This window comes from Ctenopharyngodon idella, chromosome 22 (genome assembly GCF_019924925.1).
Source record: "Ctenopharyngodon idella isolate HZGC_01 chromosome 22, HZGC01, whole genome shotgun sequence".
NCBI lineage: Eukaryota > Metazoa > Chordata > Actinopteri > Cypriniformes > Xenocyprididae > Ctenopharyngodon > Ctenopharyngodon idella.
The window spans coordinates 6931073-6946090 of record NC_067241.1 but is presented as its reverse complement, the minus strand read 5'-3'; the positions used below and the strand labels follow the sequence as shown (position 1 = coordinate 6946090).

Here is a 15018-nt window from a genome sequence, read left to right as displayed (position 1 = left end):
AGGAGATCTTCAGATTATGACGTGCAGGCCTACAGTTGGCCGAGAGGATGCTGAGAAGTAAGTGCACGGGTTATTGTAAAGATTAAAGCATGGCTGGTGAGTGGCTGGTAAGCTCTGGTTATGTCTGTTATCAGCTTTAATGGAATTCCACTTTGAATCTTTTTTTTTTTTTTTAGAAAAATAAGTCTCTGTGTGGATAGACGTATCATTTAGGGGATATACAATGTGGCAGGAGGAGTAAACCCTGTGGTAAAGGAGTATACCTTGTGGTAAGACATTTTATCATTTATTCTACTGAGAATATTACATCTTACAGTAGAAAATAATATTGGAATCAATGTTTTGAGTAGTACACACAATGCTGTTTTACTGTTTCATCATGCTCATATAAAATATTACAGTTATCAGTGTAATTCTTTTTACAATTCATGTTAAAGATTAAATATATATTTATATTGATGTGATATGTGAAGTTCAGAAGGCTGCATCTGTGAAACTGTCCTTTCTCTTCAAGCCTCCCAGAGAAGGAAACCACTAGACTGCAAAGATGAAAGTGAAATGGACAAAGTTGGGAATGGTCTTCTTTCTGCTTCTCTCCTTTGTAATGATGGGCTGTTTCATTTGGCAGTACAGGCTTCCCAAAGCAAAACCAGGTAAAATGACCCAAATTAAAAAGGGCTACTATACTGTAGAAAGATCCAGGAAGTGGCAATCAAACATCAGTGAATGGATGGTGAATGCTTATATACATAGAAGAAATGATGCATTTTGTTCCCACAAGTAGAAAATCATGTTCTTGTTTTATTTTTACTCAATGGGTAGAAGTGCCTAGACAGCACTTACAGCATTGGGGAACATCCTTACATTTGGCTTTTCGATCTCCTTATGCTTAATTAATCATTTGCAGGAGTTGGCTATGGATTACCCACAGCTCGACGTAGTGGCTTGTAGATTACTGTGTGCTTTAAAGCCTGATTATCACTTGGGGGAAGGGAAAAAGAACTTTGTAAAATACATGATTATGAACCAAACACCCACCCCCTTCCTCCATTACATGTCAAATGCACTATATTATATAATGATAAGATATGAGCGAGGGCATTAACATGTTATTTTATATACCATATTTGCCGTGCATATAAATTCATGTGGGTCACACTGAAAGTTCTATATGTTTACATATATTTGACAAAGCCAACATATGATCTTTACACTTTACAGTGGATATAAAAGCTGCAAAAGAAGTGAAAGAGGAGAAGATGTGCCCACGTTTCCCTGAGCCTGTGCCATTGGTGCACCCGATACCTGTCCTCATGGAAGCTTTGGACAAGGTCAGTCTGCTGAAGTCAAATGATGAGTAAAAATCAAAGAAGTTCTTTCTATGTAAATTCCTAGACCACTCTGGTTAGAATATTAGTTCTCTTCTGTTTATAAATACTGATAACCAAATTGATAACTCTTACAAATATGATGTGCTCTAGGTGGATGCGCTTTTGAGGACCAGCATTGATGCCACAAAACTGCCGGCCGTTTCTGCCATTGTAATATTTAATGATTCTGTATTGTGGAATGGTAATTTTGGTAGAAAGAATGGAAGTGACCCGACATCTCCCCCAACAAATGAGTACACAGTTTACAGGTGGGTTACAGTAGCTTTGCACACTTATGATTTAAGTTTATGTTGAACATCTAGATAGTTAAATTACTGCGCTATATACAGTACGTGTCAAAAGTTTGGAAACATTACAATTAATTGTAATTAATGCTCACCAAGGAATCTTATGCTTACAGAGGCTGTATTTATTTAACAAAAAATACAGTAAAAACAGTAATTTTGCGAAATATTATTACAAATTAAAAGAACTGTTTTCTATTTTAATGTAATGTAATGTATTCCCGTGATTAAAGCTGTATTTTCAGCATCATTACTCCAGTCTTCAGTATCACAAGATCCTTCAGAAATCATTTTAATATGCTAAGGTAGGCTAACATTTCTTATTATTATTAACAATGCTGAAAACAGTTGTGCTGCTTAATATTTTTTGTGGAAATGGTGATACTTTTTTCAGGATTCTTTGATTAATAGAAAGTTCGGTTGCTCTTTATTTTACAGTACGTTCACTTACGTGTACTTAAAGTGTACTTACCTAAGAAAATATTGGGTAATATAAGGTAACCACATGGGTAAAGGTTAGGTGTAGGGGTAGGTTCAGGGCAAAGTCCCTTTCAATGAAAGTCTGTTCACTCGGCGGCCATATTTGCAATGCCTCCGGGCAGCTATTTCGGGCATCCAAGACCAAGTTCTATCTATTTGAATGGGGAAATCCTGAAATCTCAAAAACTGCCTGGCGAACTCACATTTAAATAACATATTTCAAATCAGCAACAAAATCTGACATGAACTGTCCCATAAATGTTGTTTCTTATTCACAAATAGCATTAAAAAAAGCTTATTTTTAAGGCTAGAAGAGTCAACGCGCATGTGCAGTCCTAATCGCGAGTCTTCGGTTTCTATGGGAACCGGAGCCTCTAATGGCAGCTGCAGTGAAGCAATGACTTTACCAATCAGCGATTGGCTCTTTTACTTAGAAGGCGGGACGTATTCCGCCATATTGCGTGTTGCAGTTTCTCCCATTCCTAACTAATGGGAGTGAACCGTCTTTCTATATCTATAGTCTTTGTTCAGGGTTAGTACCTAGTTATTACCCAGTTATTGTAATAGAGTACCTCAAGGATGACATGTTTTTGTAGGCAAAACCCGGAAGCAAGTTAGCATTTTAGGACTTCCGGTTCCATCGCCCTACAGTCTATGGGTTTTTTGAATGGGTTTTTGCTAAATTGCCTGAAATAAGGTCTGTGGTTAACAAAGCCTCTAAATATTTTCACGTTTTGATCTATGACATAAAACACACCAGTTATAACCCGCTTGTGATTTTTTTTAAACCTTTATTGTGTCTTAAAAACGGCGGTTGCTAACAAATTGCTAAAAGGGACTACTTCCTTTGGCAGGGGACTTTAGACGTCATCATGACAAACAGGACATTTGGACAGCATTTCTCATGAGAAAGTGGATAAGTATTCATACACAGCGCAGATCATAATCAGCGAGCATGTTTTTAAATAAAGTTGTTTTTTAAATAAAGTTTGAGGAAGCTTGGTGGTGGTGACGTTGATCTGCGACCATGGTGTGCTGTAGTCCGTTTATAGCCTACTGTTAGCTTTTTATATCTGACAGCTTTATTTAGGCTTCAAAATGTATAAATGTTGTGTTAACTTGTAAAGATTATCTTGATAGACAAAACGTGTAAGTGTCATAACCCTTTGTTAAACACAGAGCTTATTTTTTGCGATTTTCCAAAAGTCTATAGGAAAAATGCATAGGCTTTCGATCGAGGGAACCCGTGCGCCACTAACTTCCGGGTTGGCCTACAAAAACACGTCATCCCTGAGGTACTCTATGAATGAGCCCACATAGTATGTACATGAGGAACAGGACTGTAAAATAAATTGCTACTGAAAGTTCAATTAACATCATTTATTTGCATTTATTAAATGTATTTTTCAACATTGATAATAATAATAAATGTTTCTTGAGCACCAAATCAGCATATTAAAATAACTCCTGAAGAATCATGTGACACTGAAGACTGGAGTAATAATTCTAAAAAATTAGCTTTGTCACCACAGGACTAATTACATTTTTAAATGTGTTAAAATAGAAAACAATTCATTTAAATTGTAATATATAAACATTACACAATATTACAGTTTTTACTGTATTTTTGATTAAATAAATGCATAAGAGACTTTCAAAACATTAAAAAACTGTAATGTTTCCAAACTTTTGACAGGTACTGTAGGAGGGCCAAAAGCGTGAGTTGCTTAAAATGGACCTCATACATTCAGTGACAATGAATTCCACTGACCTGGAAAAGTAGATGCCCACCCTCTTGAACATACTTACATTAAAAATTGCTAGTATTGTGCATAGATAGCTATGGGCTCTTTATAATTTGATTCTTTGTTGTTTGTTATTCTACAAAAGAATTGCGAGCCTTTCAAAAATCTTCCCCACCTTGATGCTGTATAAACTTTGGGAGGATGGAAAAGTGGATTCCCTGGATGACCCTCTGGGAAAGTATGTTAAGAACTTCACCATAAAGAACCCTCTGGGGAAAAGATGGAGTCATGACCTCAAGTCCATCTCTGATGGCATGAGCAGTAAAGAGGCTCAAGCCCACATCTCCTCAGTTACCTTGAGAAGGATGGCCAGTCAGCTGTCAGGTGAGGACCACAGCATCTGTCACTGACCTCACCTTGGTGTTTAGATCAGTGATAGATGATTAGCAGGTATATAATTAGTGCATTGCCATTCCATGGTTCCATGTTCTGTAAAAATAAAGAAGGTGAAACCTGTAATTAGATCAACTGTTTTTAGACTAGGAGTTTTCACGGCTACCCTAATCAGCTCTGTTGCCTGACACGACTAAGTGGGTTTGCAACCGACCCGGTCCTCTTAGGAATGGCTCTAACATACTGTACTCAGCTTACCCCAAGCTAATGTTTATATAATGTGCCAGGAATACTGGTGCTGATTATTTTGGTACACTTAATTGCATTCAGAAATAACCTTTAAGTTGTTTTGACAGGAAGTCTACAATGGAATATTGTTTTGCCTCACTCATAAAACTGTTTATAATGAAAGACCATTTCTGCCTTGGAGTAAAAAATACAAAGATAACTGTGAGTTTATATCTCACAATGTGACCTTATGTCTTATTTTAAAATATATTTTACAATGTGTTTTATTTTTTTTATCCTAAAGCAGAAACAGGGTTCCATCATTTTAAGGACACACAATACAGTATATCAACATCAAATATAATATCTTCTGATATAAGAGATTTTTTATTTGTTTGTATTATTCAGGATTAGACCGATTTTTTTTTTATATTTTATTATTAAAGCTAATTTTCTCAATTTTCATTTACCTTACTTATGCTGTCATATAACACTCAAATAAAGTTAATCTTTAAAAACATTAAGAATTTACTAACACTGTTTATTGTAATCTTTATAAAATCTCAAAATGAATATCTATTTTCATAATACACATTATAATGTTGTGATGTAGCATTTAAAATGATTGATTTCTGTGTTTAGTGTTTTATTTTTTTATTAATTTAGACAAAATAGTATTCATTTTTAATATCTGCCATTTATCGCTTATCAGCCATAACATCTAAATAATAATTGGCTTGAAAATGAATATTGGTGCATCTGCATCCCCAATAATTTTACTTTCAAATCGCAAACTTCAGAATATTAAAATATCTTTCATAACTAATTTTTGAAAAGGCTGATAAGGTAAACACCATATCAAATGAATGAAAATATAAAATACTGGATATTCTGGATATTCTATACTGGATATTCTGGATATTCTGAAATTCTGGATATTCTTATCAGCCATAACATCTAAATAAGTATTGGCTTGAAAATGAATATTGATGCATCTGCATCCCCAATAATTTTACTTTCAAATCACAAACTTCATAATATTAAAATATCTTTCATAACCCATTTTTGAAAAGGCTGATAAGGTAAACACCATATCAAATGAATGAAAATATGAAATAGTGGATATTCTGGATATGAAATACTGGATATTCTGAATATTCTGGATATTCTGAAATTCTGGATATTCTTATCAGCCATAACATCGTATTGGCTTGAAAATGAATATTGGTGCATCTGCATCCCCAATAATTTTACTTTCAAATCGCAAACTTCAGAATATTAAAATATCTTTCATAACTAATTTTTGAAAAGGCTGATAAGGTAAACACCATATCAAATGAGTGAAAATATGAAATAGTGGATATTTTGGATTCATTTCTGATTATAGGTTTACCAAGGCGGCTCAGGGCGACTACATTACTCTGGAAAGGCAACACTCAGGCTGCTGTGGATTTATTACAAGATGATGTTCTCGTGGCTGACCCTGGAACAAAGTAAGTTAGTACATAGAATTTGTATTGAGGATGTTTAATGAATGAGAGGAGGTGTAAATAATTGACAACAGCAGATGCAGTCCATGCACTTGTGGATTCTCCCTGGAGGAAGTAATTCTAGTCCTCTGCTGTCCTCAGATGCCACTACAGCAACTTGGCCTTCTCCCTGCTGGCCCACGTGATGGCGGAGAAGGTAGCAGGGATGGATTATCAGCAATGGGTGTCTGAAAATATCCTGCAACCGCTGGGAATGGAGGACACCGGATTCGAAATCACCCCACAGATAGTGGACCAGATGGCAATAGGTGTTTACTCAAGTGGGCGGCCTGCACCCCTCTATGACCTCGGCTGGTATAGACCATCAGGGCAAATGTACTCCACACCTGCTGACATGGCCAAACTAGTGATGATGCTGCTGGGCGCATACTACCGTCAGATTCTCCAGCCCGACACCCTCAAAACCATGTTGACTCCTCTGTTTCGGTGTAAAAACAGTTACTTTGCAGATCAAACAGGCACACCTTGGGAGGTGAATGAACAGTTGGGTTATAACATCATACGCAAAGATGGAGATCTAGATGGTTATTCGGCCTCGATGTCCCTCGTTCCTCGCTTAAAGCTCGGGTTGGTCATGCTAATGGCTGGAACCAAACCTGAAGATGAGGATCTTGTGGCCAAGGCCTACAGTTATCTCATCCCTGCCATGGAAAGTGCCTTCAGAGATGCACCTCCTGTTCTCATCCCTCCTCCAGACGCTGCTCCCTACGTAGGCTACTTTACTTATAGCAACATAACATTCTATGAGATCAAAGCAGACACAGATGGAGTGCTGTCTCTGGAGCAGTTCGGGCCTCAAGTAGACACCATGGTTCCTATGAAGTATAGAAGTTTGAAGCTCAGTTATCTGCAGGATAGGGTGTTCAGGGTGGTGTTTGAGAAGGAGTACCCATGTCAGCTGAAAGTTAATGCTGCCTCGGTGTCTCTTGAATCTCAGGACGGACAGCTCTTTAACTTTTACATCTTCAACAAAAAGGGGCTCTCGCCAGGTTTTGATGTCCCAGGGTTAAACACTTATAAAGTCGCAAGGATACTTCGCAAACCGATTTTCAGCAGTTGAAGAAATTTTTGATCTTTGTGAAATCATTTGATCATAAATTGTTAAGTAAAGTGTCAAATTCAGAGGAACTTCAACCTTTGCTTGTGTACATTTTAATAAACATTTGCCTCAAGATAAGCACTGAAAGTATAGAATACATTTTTTGTTATTTTTATTTTGACAGTTTTAAAAATGTACATTTTTATGTAGGCTATAGTATCTCTTGCCATCTGATCGTTTGTCCCTTTTTTCAGAGGAATATCAGTACACAATTGACAACCATCCATTCATTTATGTGTGTTTCTGAGAAGCTTGAACTGCATGTCTTAATTAAAGTGTGTGCCTTTCCTAAGCATTTGCACCTCTCTCCAAAGTACCCAATGTTGAGTTTTTAATTGAGTTTAGCTATTAGCTAATATCTTGGTTTTAAACATTTACTTTTCTTTAAATGCAAACTAGTGTAAAAGGCCCACACCAAGGATGATAACTAATCGTTCTAACACTATGAGAATGATTATCGACACAGATGAACGATAAAAAAACATTGACAGCCAATCAGAATCCCACCACAGCGCATGCTTATAATAAACAGAATGTGTATTAGTAAAGTGTTAATAAAGTTATCGTTATAGTTATCTTTATAGTTATCGTTTTTGTGTGAATGGGCCTCATTTTATCACCCTACTTTTTATTGATAATGTAAATGTCTATTTTTTAAAAAGAAAAAAAAAATCTACTCTTACACTGTATATGCATATTAAACAAATAAAATAAAACAAAAAATGTTATATAAAATGTGTCCCCACATTTGTTTTGATTTATATCAGTACATTTGTATTCTCCAAAAATTTAGATACTAATGAAATATTTTGTTTCATAAATGAAATACTTAAATATTATGAAGCAGCTGTAAAGAAACAATATAGTAAACATTGTTAGCAGTGACACTACATCAGTGCTGTTGAGGCAACCAGAAATGTTGTGATATTATAGGTTATAAAATGTTGTGGCTCTGTGAATTTTAGCAATGGCCCCATATCACTTGTGGATACTGAGAACTGGGAAAATCAAGCTGTACATCACTGTTGCCTGTGTTAGAGGACAGTAATATCATAAAATGAGCGGTCAAAAGATAAGTGATGGAATAGTGTACTGTAGCTTCCCAGCAAACACAGAACGTTAACGTTAGTATTTGGTTCCTGTTCGGTTATTTTTTTGAGAACCAAATAATAACGTTCTGGGAACATTCTTTTTTGGTTTTATTTTTTTGCAACCATAAAATAACGTTCCCAGAACATTGCAGGGAGATTATTTTTAAATAACCTAAAAATAACTTATATAGAACGTTCCTTAATGGTTATTTTTAGATTATTATTTTGCAACCATAAAATAACGTTCCCAGAACGTTGCAGGGTGGTTATTTTAAATAACCTAAAAATAACTTATACAGAACGTTCCCTAATCGTTATTTTTAGGTTATTATTTTGCAACCATAAAATAACGTTCCCAGAACGTTGCATTGTAGTTATTTTTAAATAACCTAAAAATAACGTACCCTATACAAAATGTTCCCTAATGGTTATTTTTAGGTTAATATTTACTACCAATGTAAAAATTTAGGCTCTGAAATTAGTTTAATACAGCATTTATGTTGAAATGAGATCAATCAAAACGCAATATAATGATCAGATAAATTCAACTTTATAGCTAAAATATTAAGCCAGTGTTAAGCATAGTGTGAAAAGCACAGAAACATGATGTTAATCAAGAAGTTTTTTGTTTACGGACCAAAACAAGCATGTCCTGCCAAACTGTGCAATTCAGTGGTAAGAAATAAATGTACTGCTAAGTCAAATAATTGTTTATTCATTTCTTAATAATGTCTGTGAATAAATTTCATATTTTAAAAAAACATAGATTGTGTTGAATTCATCGTTATTTGGTGCTGAAGGAATGTAAAATCTGGGTAGACTACCCCGTGAAATATAGTAATTCCTAACCCATTAATGGCCAAATTTAATCTTCCATATGATGGTTGATGTACTCGGATTATTTTTTATTAATTAAACAATGAATAAAAACAAGATATGGTTTGTATAATACTGATTATAGGCCTCCATACATCCATTTTCCATACTGCTTATACTATACTGGGTCGCGGGTGTGCTGGATGATTACTGACGTACAGCGGGGTAATGAAATTGGAGTAAAGAGGTGATGGGGACGTTAAAATAACATTATAGGAACATTAAAATAAATTAAATTAAAATAACGTTATGTGAACGTTAAAATAACGTTAGGGGAACCTTAGAATAACGTTATGGGAATGTTAAAATAACGTTATAGGAATGTTAAAATGACATTAGGGGAACCTTAGAATAACGTTATGGGAACATTAGAATAACATTACAGGAACATTAGAATATCGTTAGGGGAACATTAGAATAACATTATGGGAACGTTATTCTAACGTTAAAAGAACGTTAAAATAACGTTATAGGAATGTTAAAATAACGTTAGGGGAACCTTAGAATAACGTTATGGGACCGTTAGAATAACGTTTTAGGAACGTTAAAATAACGTTATGGGAACGTTAGGATAACATTATAGGAACGTTAAAATAATGTTAGGGGAACATTAGAATAACGTTATAGGAACGTTAAAATAAGGTCAGGAGAATGTTAAAATAAGGTCAGGGGAATGTTAAAATAACATTATGGGAACGTTAGAATAATGTTATAGGAACGTTAAAATAACGTTATGGGAACGTTAGAATAACATTATGGGAACGATAAAATAATATCAGGGGAATATTAAAATAAGGTCAGGGGAACGTTAGAATAATGTTGGGGAACGTTATTCTAACGTCATAGGAACGTTAAAATAACATTAGGGGAACGTTAGAATAACATTATGGGAATGTTAAAATCACGTCAGGGGAACGTTATTCTAACGTTATACGAACGTTAAAATAATGTTATAAGAACGTTAAAATAACGTTGGGGAACCTTAGAATAACATTATGGGAACGTTAGAATAACGTTATAGGAACACTAAAATAATGTTATGGGAACGTCAGAATAACATTAGAGGAACGTTAAAATAACATCAGGGGAATGTTAAAATAACGTCAGGGGAACGTTAGAATAACATTATGGGAACTTTGGGATAACGTTATAGGAACGTTAAAATAAAGTCAGGGGAATGTTTGAATAACGTTCCCACTGATGTTATTTTAACGTTCCCCTGATGTTATTTTAACGTTCCTCTAATGTTCCTCTAACGGTTAGAATAACGTTATGGGTACGTTAAAATAACTTTAGGGGAACGTTAGAATAATGTTATAGGAATGTTAAAATAACATTGGGGAATGTTAGAATAACGTTATAGGAACATCAAAATAATGTAATAATGTAAGGGGAACATTAAAATAACGTTAGGGAAATGTTAGAATAACGTCAAGGGAATGTTAGAATAATGTTATAGTAACGTTAAAATAATGTTACAGGAACGTTAAAATAATGTTAGTGGAATGTTAGAATAACGTTATAGAAATGTTAAAATAACGTCAGGGGAACGTTAGAATAACGTTATGGGAATGTCAAAATAACGTTAGGGGAACGCTAGAATAACGTTCTACAACAAAAATACTTACGTTCTGTTTCCGTTAAGAAAACTTTCCTGTCTAACTAAAAATAAACCTTAAAAAAGAACGTTCTGGGAATCAAAAACTAACGTTCTGGGAACCAAAAATTATTAGCTGGGTTTCTGTTATCCAGCACAACGTGTGCCCACTTAACACTGTCATCTTACAGTTTATATACTGGGATAACGAAGAAGGCAATGTCACTAAGGCCTTTTAAATCTTTCAAAGATGAAAACATTTTTACCTGTCATCCTCATCCTTCACACCTTCATTTTGTAGGTTGTTCAAGTGAATCATCTTAATTCTGAAATCATCCAGCAATCATATGCAAAAAGTTTGCATTTTGAAAGAAGACTTTTGAAAGAAGTTTTTCCATAAATACATTTATAGCCTACTAATTATAATTAATTGCGATGGAGCTCACATTCTCTATGGCGGCATACAGGCTGTTCTTTTTATAGAAAGATTAAAAAAAATGTGTTGAAAGTGTGTGTTTAATTATAAGAGAGCATATTTATCTATTTATTACTATATAATGATTATTATTATGTATCAGACTGAAGCTTTTCGCAGTTCTCATGGGCTGAAAATGAAATGCGTGTTCAGCTGTGGACGCAAGATGTCACTGCAACATCACAAATCGGGGCCAAACAGCTCAATAAACATGGAAATATGGTTTGCATATTTTATATAGACATACAGAGATGGCATTAAAAAAGCAAGTTTTATCTGAAGCCATTCTTTTTGGCTGCCACATCGTTTATAATATTCTCCTTGGCTGTCATCCAAGTAGGTTATGAGTTCCGGACCCCGCATTCTGTACTTCCGTAACCGCTCGTTGCTAATTCCACTCTCCGAAGTTTCACGAAAACACCCGAAGTGAAACGAAAGGTCGGTCCTCTAGGACTGCTGGAGGCGGCCACAGCGCCATGTTGAACGGAATCATCACACTCCGTGGAGATACTCTCGTCAAAGAGCAGTTATAAACAAAGTGTTATTCATTTTCCAAAAGGGGCACACCTGTCAAGATCGCCCTGGCAAGAAGAGGCCAACTAGATCCTCGGAAACCCCGGCCGGGGAGGGGGAACAGCCCCCCAACCTTCAGCAATGAAGATAAACCACAATAAGCGCTAGCTGGCTAACTTCAGCCTGCTATTCTCTCAATAAGCTAGCTAGCCTGTTAGCTCAAGCTTTTCTATCCGCTCAGACACCGGCAACCTGCTCTTACAAGGCCCGGTGTTGACGTAACTCGCCAGCAATATTTTTTTACGTGCACTGTTTAGCCGCTAGCTAATTTATTTGTAAATATCTGTAAAGCCGTGCGTTTGTTTTTGTTTTTTTATTTGCAATGAGTTTGCCGCCGAAAGCGGTGCCGAAACCAGCCGCTGCCGCCGCCGCTGGAACTGGACCTGGAACCGGGCCGTCACCCTCGAGCCAGCTGCGGGCCCCCCTAACCACAGTACCGCTACCGCCGGGGACGCCGGTGGCTCAACAGCCTCCGCCAGGGCAGACATCGTATCCTTCTCTAAAAGCATATTACTCCATCACAAATATGTGTTTTTTTTTTCTTGTCTTTTTTTCTTCAAATCCTAGTGAACTGCCTGCCCGGACAGTATTTCTGAACATCTTAGGGATTCGGTTTGATGCGCATATGATGCCCGAAACTGCTGTCTAGGCAGGTGGGTCACTAGGTTTTGACAGCGCTAGAGTGTGTTGTACTGTGTACTCGCTAACTGAGTGTCAGCATAGCAAGACTAAATGTTTGGTTTGGTTATGGTTTAAGTCCGGTTTTGTTTCTTGAAACGTTACATGGAGGTACTAGTGCAGTGGTAACAGTGTTTATGTCAACACACAACCTGTTTAGTCTGATCCAGCCGTGACAGTACTAAAGCTAGCTCTCTTTTTCCGTGTCACTTGAAAAATAAGATACCGCATTTAAATGATTTTTAGATCATTATTTCATGATTTACTCACTATTTATGTTGTTACAAACCCGTATGACAAAGTATGGCTGACTTCTCACTTGTGCGAAACGCATAATGTAAGTCAGAATGACATCTTGTGTCACCATTCACTTTCATTGAATGTTTTTCCATATATTGAAAGTGAATGGAGACTAAGGTTGTGATTCTGCCTAACATGTCTAATATCCTTTTTTATAGTAAGGTAGGGTGAACTAAATAGTGTTCAGCTTATATGTTTTCCCATAGAGATAAACCATTTTGCTTGCCCTCAATGTCTTGTTTATATTTCTCTATGGATCTAACGCTCAAACCCTTCTCTTGTAACTGCCCATGTTTCCTGTCAGCATCTTAGTTTCTGTACAGAAAAGAGTTTATAGGGTAGTTTTATTGTATCCGACTACTAATATAACTTCCCCTTTTCATCATAAGAAAGTAAATATGTTGGTCTGGCATTTGCAATGAGTCTCTTAAATCTATCTGATTGCTTTTGGGAGATAAAACAGGGTTAAAGACTAAATTAGACTGTTTACAATGGGAATATAGTGCTAACAATGCACAATAGTGCAGTCGGAAACAATCAAGGCTTTCTCTTGGGTTTTATTCTTATTTATTTTTTATGATCGAGGAAGATTCCCCAAACGCATTTACAAGTTAATACTTTCTGTTTCTTTTTTTGACTATGTAAAAAAATGCATCCTCAATGCACTGGTTTCATTGTTAGTTGGCAGGAAATCTACTTGCAAATATTTGCTAGCAGAGAATTATTTGCTATAAACTCTAACGTGAGATAGAAGAGATCAAGCAAATCAGTAGCTGATCTTTTATATAACTCAAGTCAGTTTATATTTACATTTATTGTTCCTCATATAGCACTCTGATTTAAACAGGAGTGTATTTAGGCAGTGATGCACTGCATGGCAGACAAAACTTTTGGCGTATCTAAAGCAATTGAGGATAATTTTGAAGTGGAACAGAATGAAAACGAGACATTGTGACTGCTGTGTCATTGCAAATGTATATCTTGGTAAATGATACTGTAGCACTAAAAATAATCTGTAATCTACAAACCAGCTAACTGTGGTTGTAAAAGAGTGACGTGGTCATGGAGCATGAGAATACTATGATAGTGTCTTGGCATCATGCCAAGGGAAAGTTAAAATGAGTAACTAACAGCTGTTGTTTTGCGCTAGTTACAGTAAACTGTACATTATCTCTGTTTGAACTCTCTCTGTGTGTATGTGCCTGTGGTGCAGTGGAGGAGGAAGGGCTTCCCCGCCCTCTTAAGTTAACAATAGCCTAGTTGTACAGACAGAACTGAAGCAGCACGGATCTGCTGCTGTGCTGGAGATGGAAGACGCATCTCCATCCTCTGTACTCCAACAGCATGTTAATACACAATCAGCTTCTTGTGTATGACAGTTGTGCTGCACCTTTTTTGCAGCATGGATGATGATGTACATTTGTGCGAGATCCTCATTTCTTAGAGGAATCGCACAGTATGACTCCATCATTCAAAAGACACTGTTGTTTATTCAGTAATGTGAAGTATGGTTGATTATAAGGAGGAGTTTTAAGTACTAATTATGTAAAGTTTGCATCGTTTTCTGGTGTGGCTGGAGGTTGTGAGTTCATAGAGGAACAGGGAAACACTGTAAAGTGAGTTAGAGTAGAAAAAATATATGTTTCCTTTAAAACAGTTCCCTTCTTTTTAAAGACACCCATGGAAAAGAGAGCAGGGCTTGACACTAACCGTTTCCCAGACAAGTGTGAGAGAGTTTCAGGTCATTTGATGGATATTGGGTCCAGAATGGTGTTGTCTTTATGTTTGTTGATTGTGTACATGATTTTAAACCTTGCAAATATAAACATTTGCATTTCTGTTATGTATTGAATATTGTTTTTAGCGTATTTAAAAGGTACACATTTTACTAGTAATAACCGATGACATGGTGTTGTTAGCATCATGGTCTGCTGTTTGAGCTACAGAAATGTGTCAGTTCTGCTCATTTAAATGTCAAAAGATATTTAAATCAGTAAAATTAAATAATAATAATTTAGATTAAATCAGAGATGAAAAACAATTTTTGATTAAATGATTTATTAATGTGAATAATATATGCTAGCTTTGAGAGTATTAGATCCCACTCTCCCTTCAGAGCACTCTAAAACACCTCCTCCAAAACACATGAATGCGCAGGTCGCGCACAGCCAGAGCAGATTCAGCGTCATTACAGTTAAATTACCTCATGTCTCAAAGCACATAACATTACAATAACAATGAACGTAAACAACTTACAA

General features: G+C 36.1%; 2 protein-coding genes across 20 annotated transcripts in view; both read left to right on the top strand.

Annotated features, from left to right (window-relative positions):
• The first annotated feature begins 544 nt into the window (after positions 1 to 544).
• Positions 545 to 7982, top strand: lactbl1a (lactamase, beta-like 1a). Of its 2 annotated transcripts, none has more exons than XM_051880184.1 (6): positions 545 to 653; positions 1222 to 1331; positions 1482 to 1639; positions 4046 to 4284; positions 5909 to 6014; positions 6153 to 7982. In XM_051880184.1, the coding sequence occupies exons 1-6, from the start codon at positions 548 to 550 to the stop codon at positions 7129 to 7131; spliced, it is 1698 nt and encodes a 565-aa protein (XP_051736144.1). In that variant the 5' UTR covers positions 545 to 547; the 3' UTR covers positions 7132 to 7982. The 2 variants fall into 2 exon arrangements, with proteins under 2 accessions (XP_051736144.1, XP_051736143.1); XM_051880183.1 differs by having other exon boundaries at positions 548 to 653; positions 1243 to 1331.
• A 3659-nt stretch (positions 7983 to 11641) lies between these two features.
• eif4g3b (eukaryotic translation initiation factor 4 gamma, 3b) overlaps positions 11642 to 15018 on the top strand; it is a 47768-nt gene continuing 44391 nt past the window's right edge. For 16 of the 18 annotated variants that reach the window (XM_051879458.1, XM_051879449.1, XM_051879459.1 and 13 more), the window contains exon 1: positions 11642 to 12271. In XM_051879458.1, the coding sequence (XP_051735418.1) occupies positions 12105 to 12271 (167 nt within the window). In that variant the 5' untranslated portion in view covers positions 11642 to 12104. Of the gene's footprint in view, positions 12436 to 15018 lie in introns of all 18 variants that reach the window. The other 2 variants (XM_051879455.1, XM_051879460.1) reach the window with 2 other exon arrangements.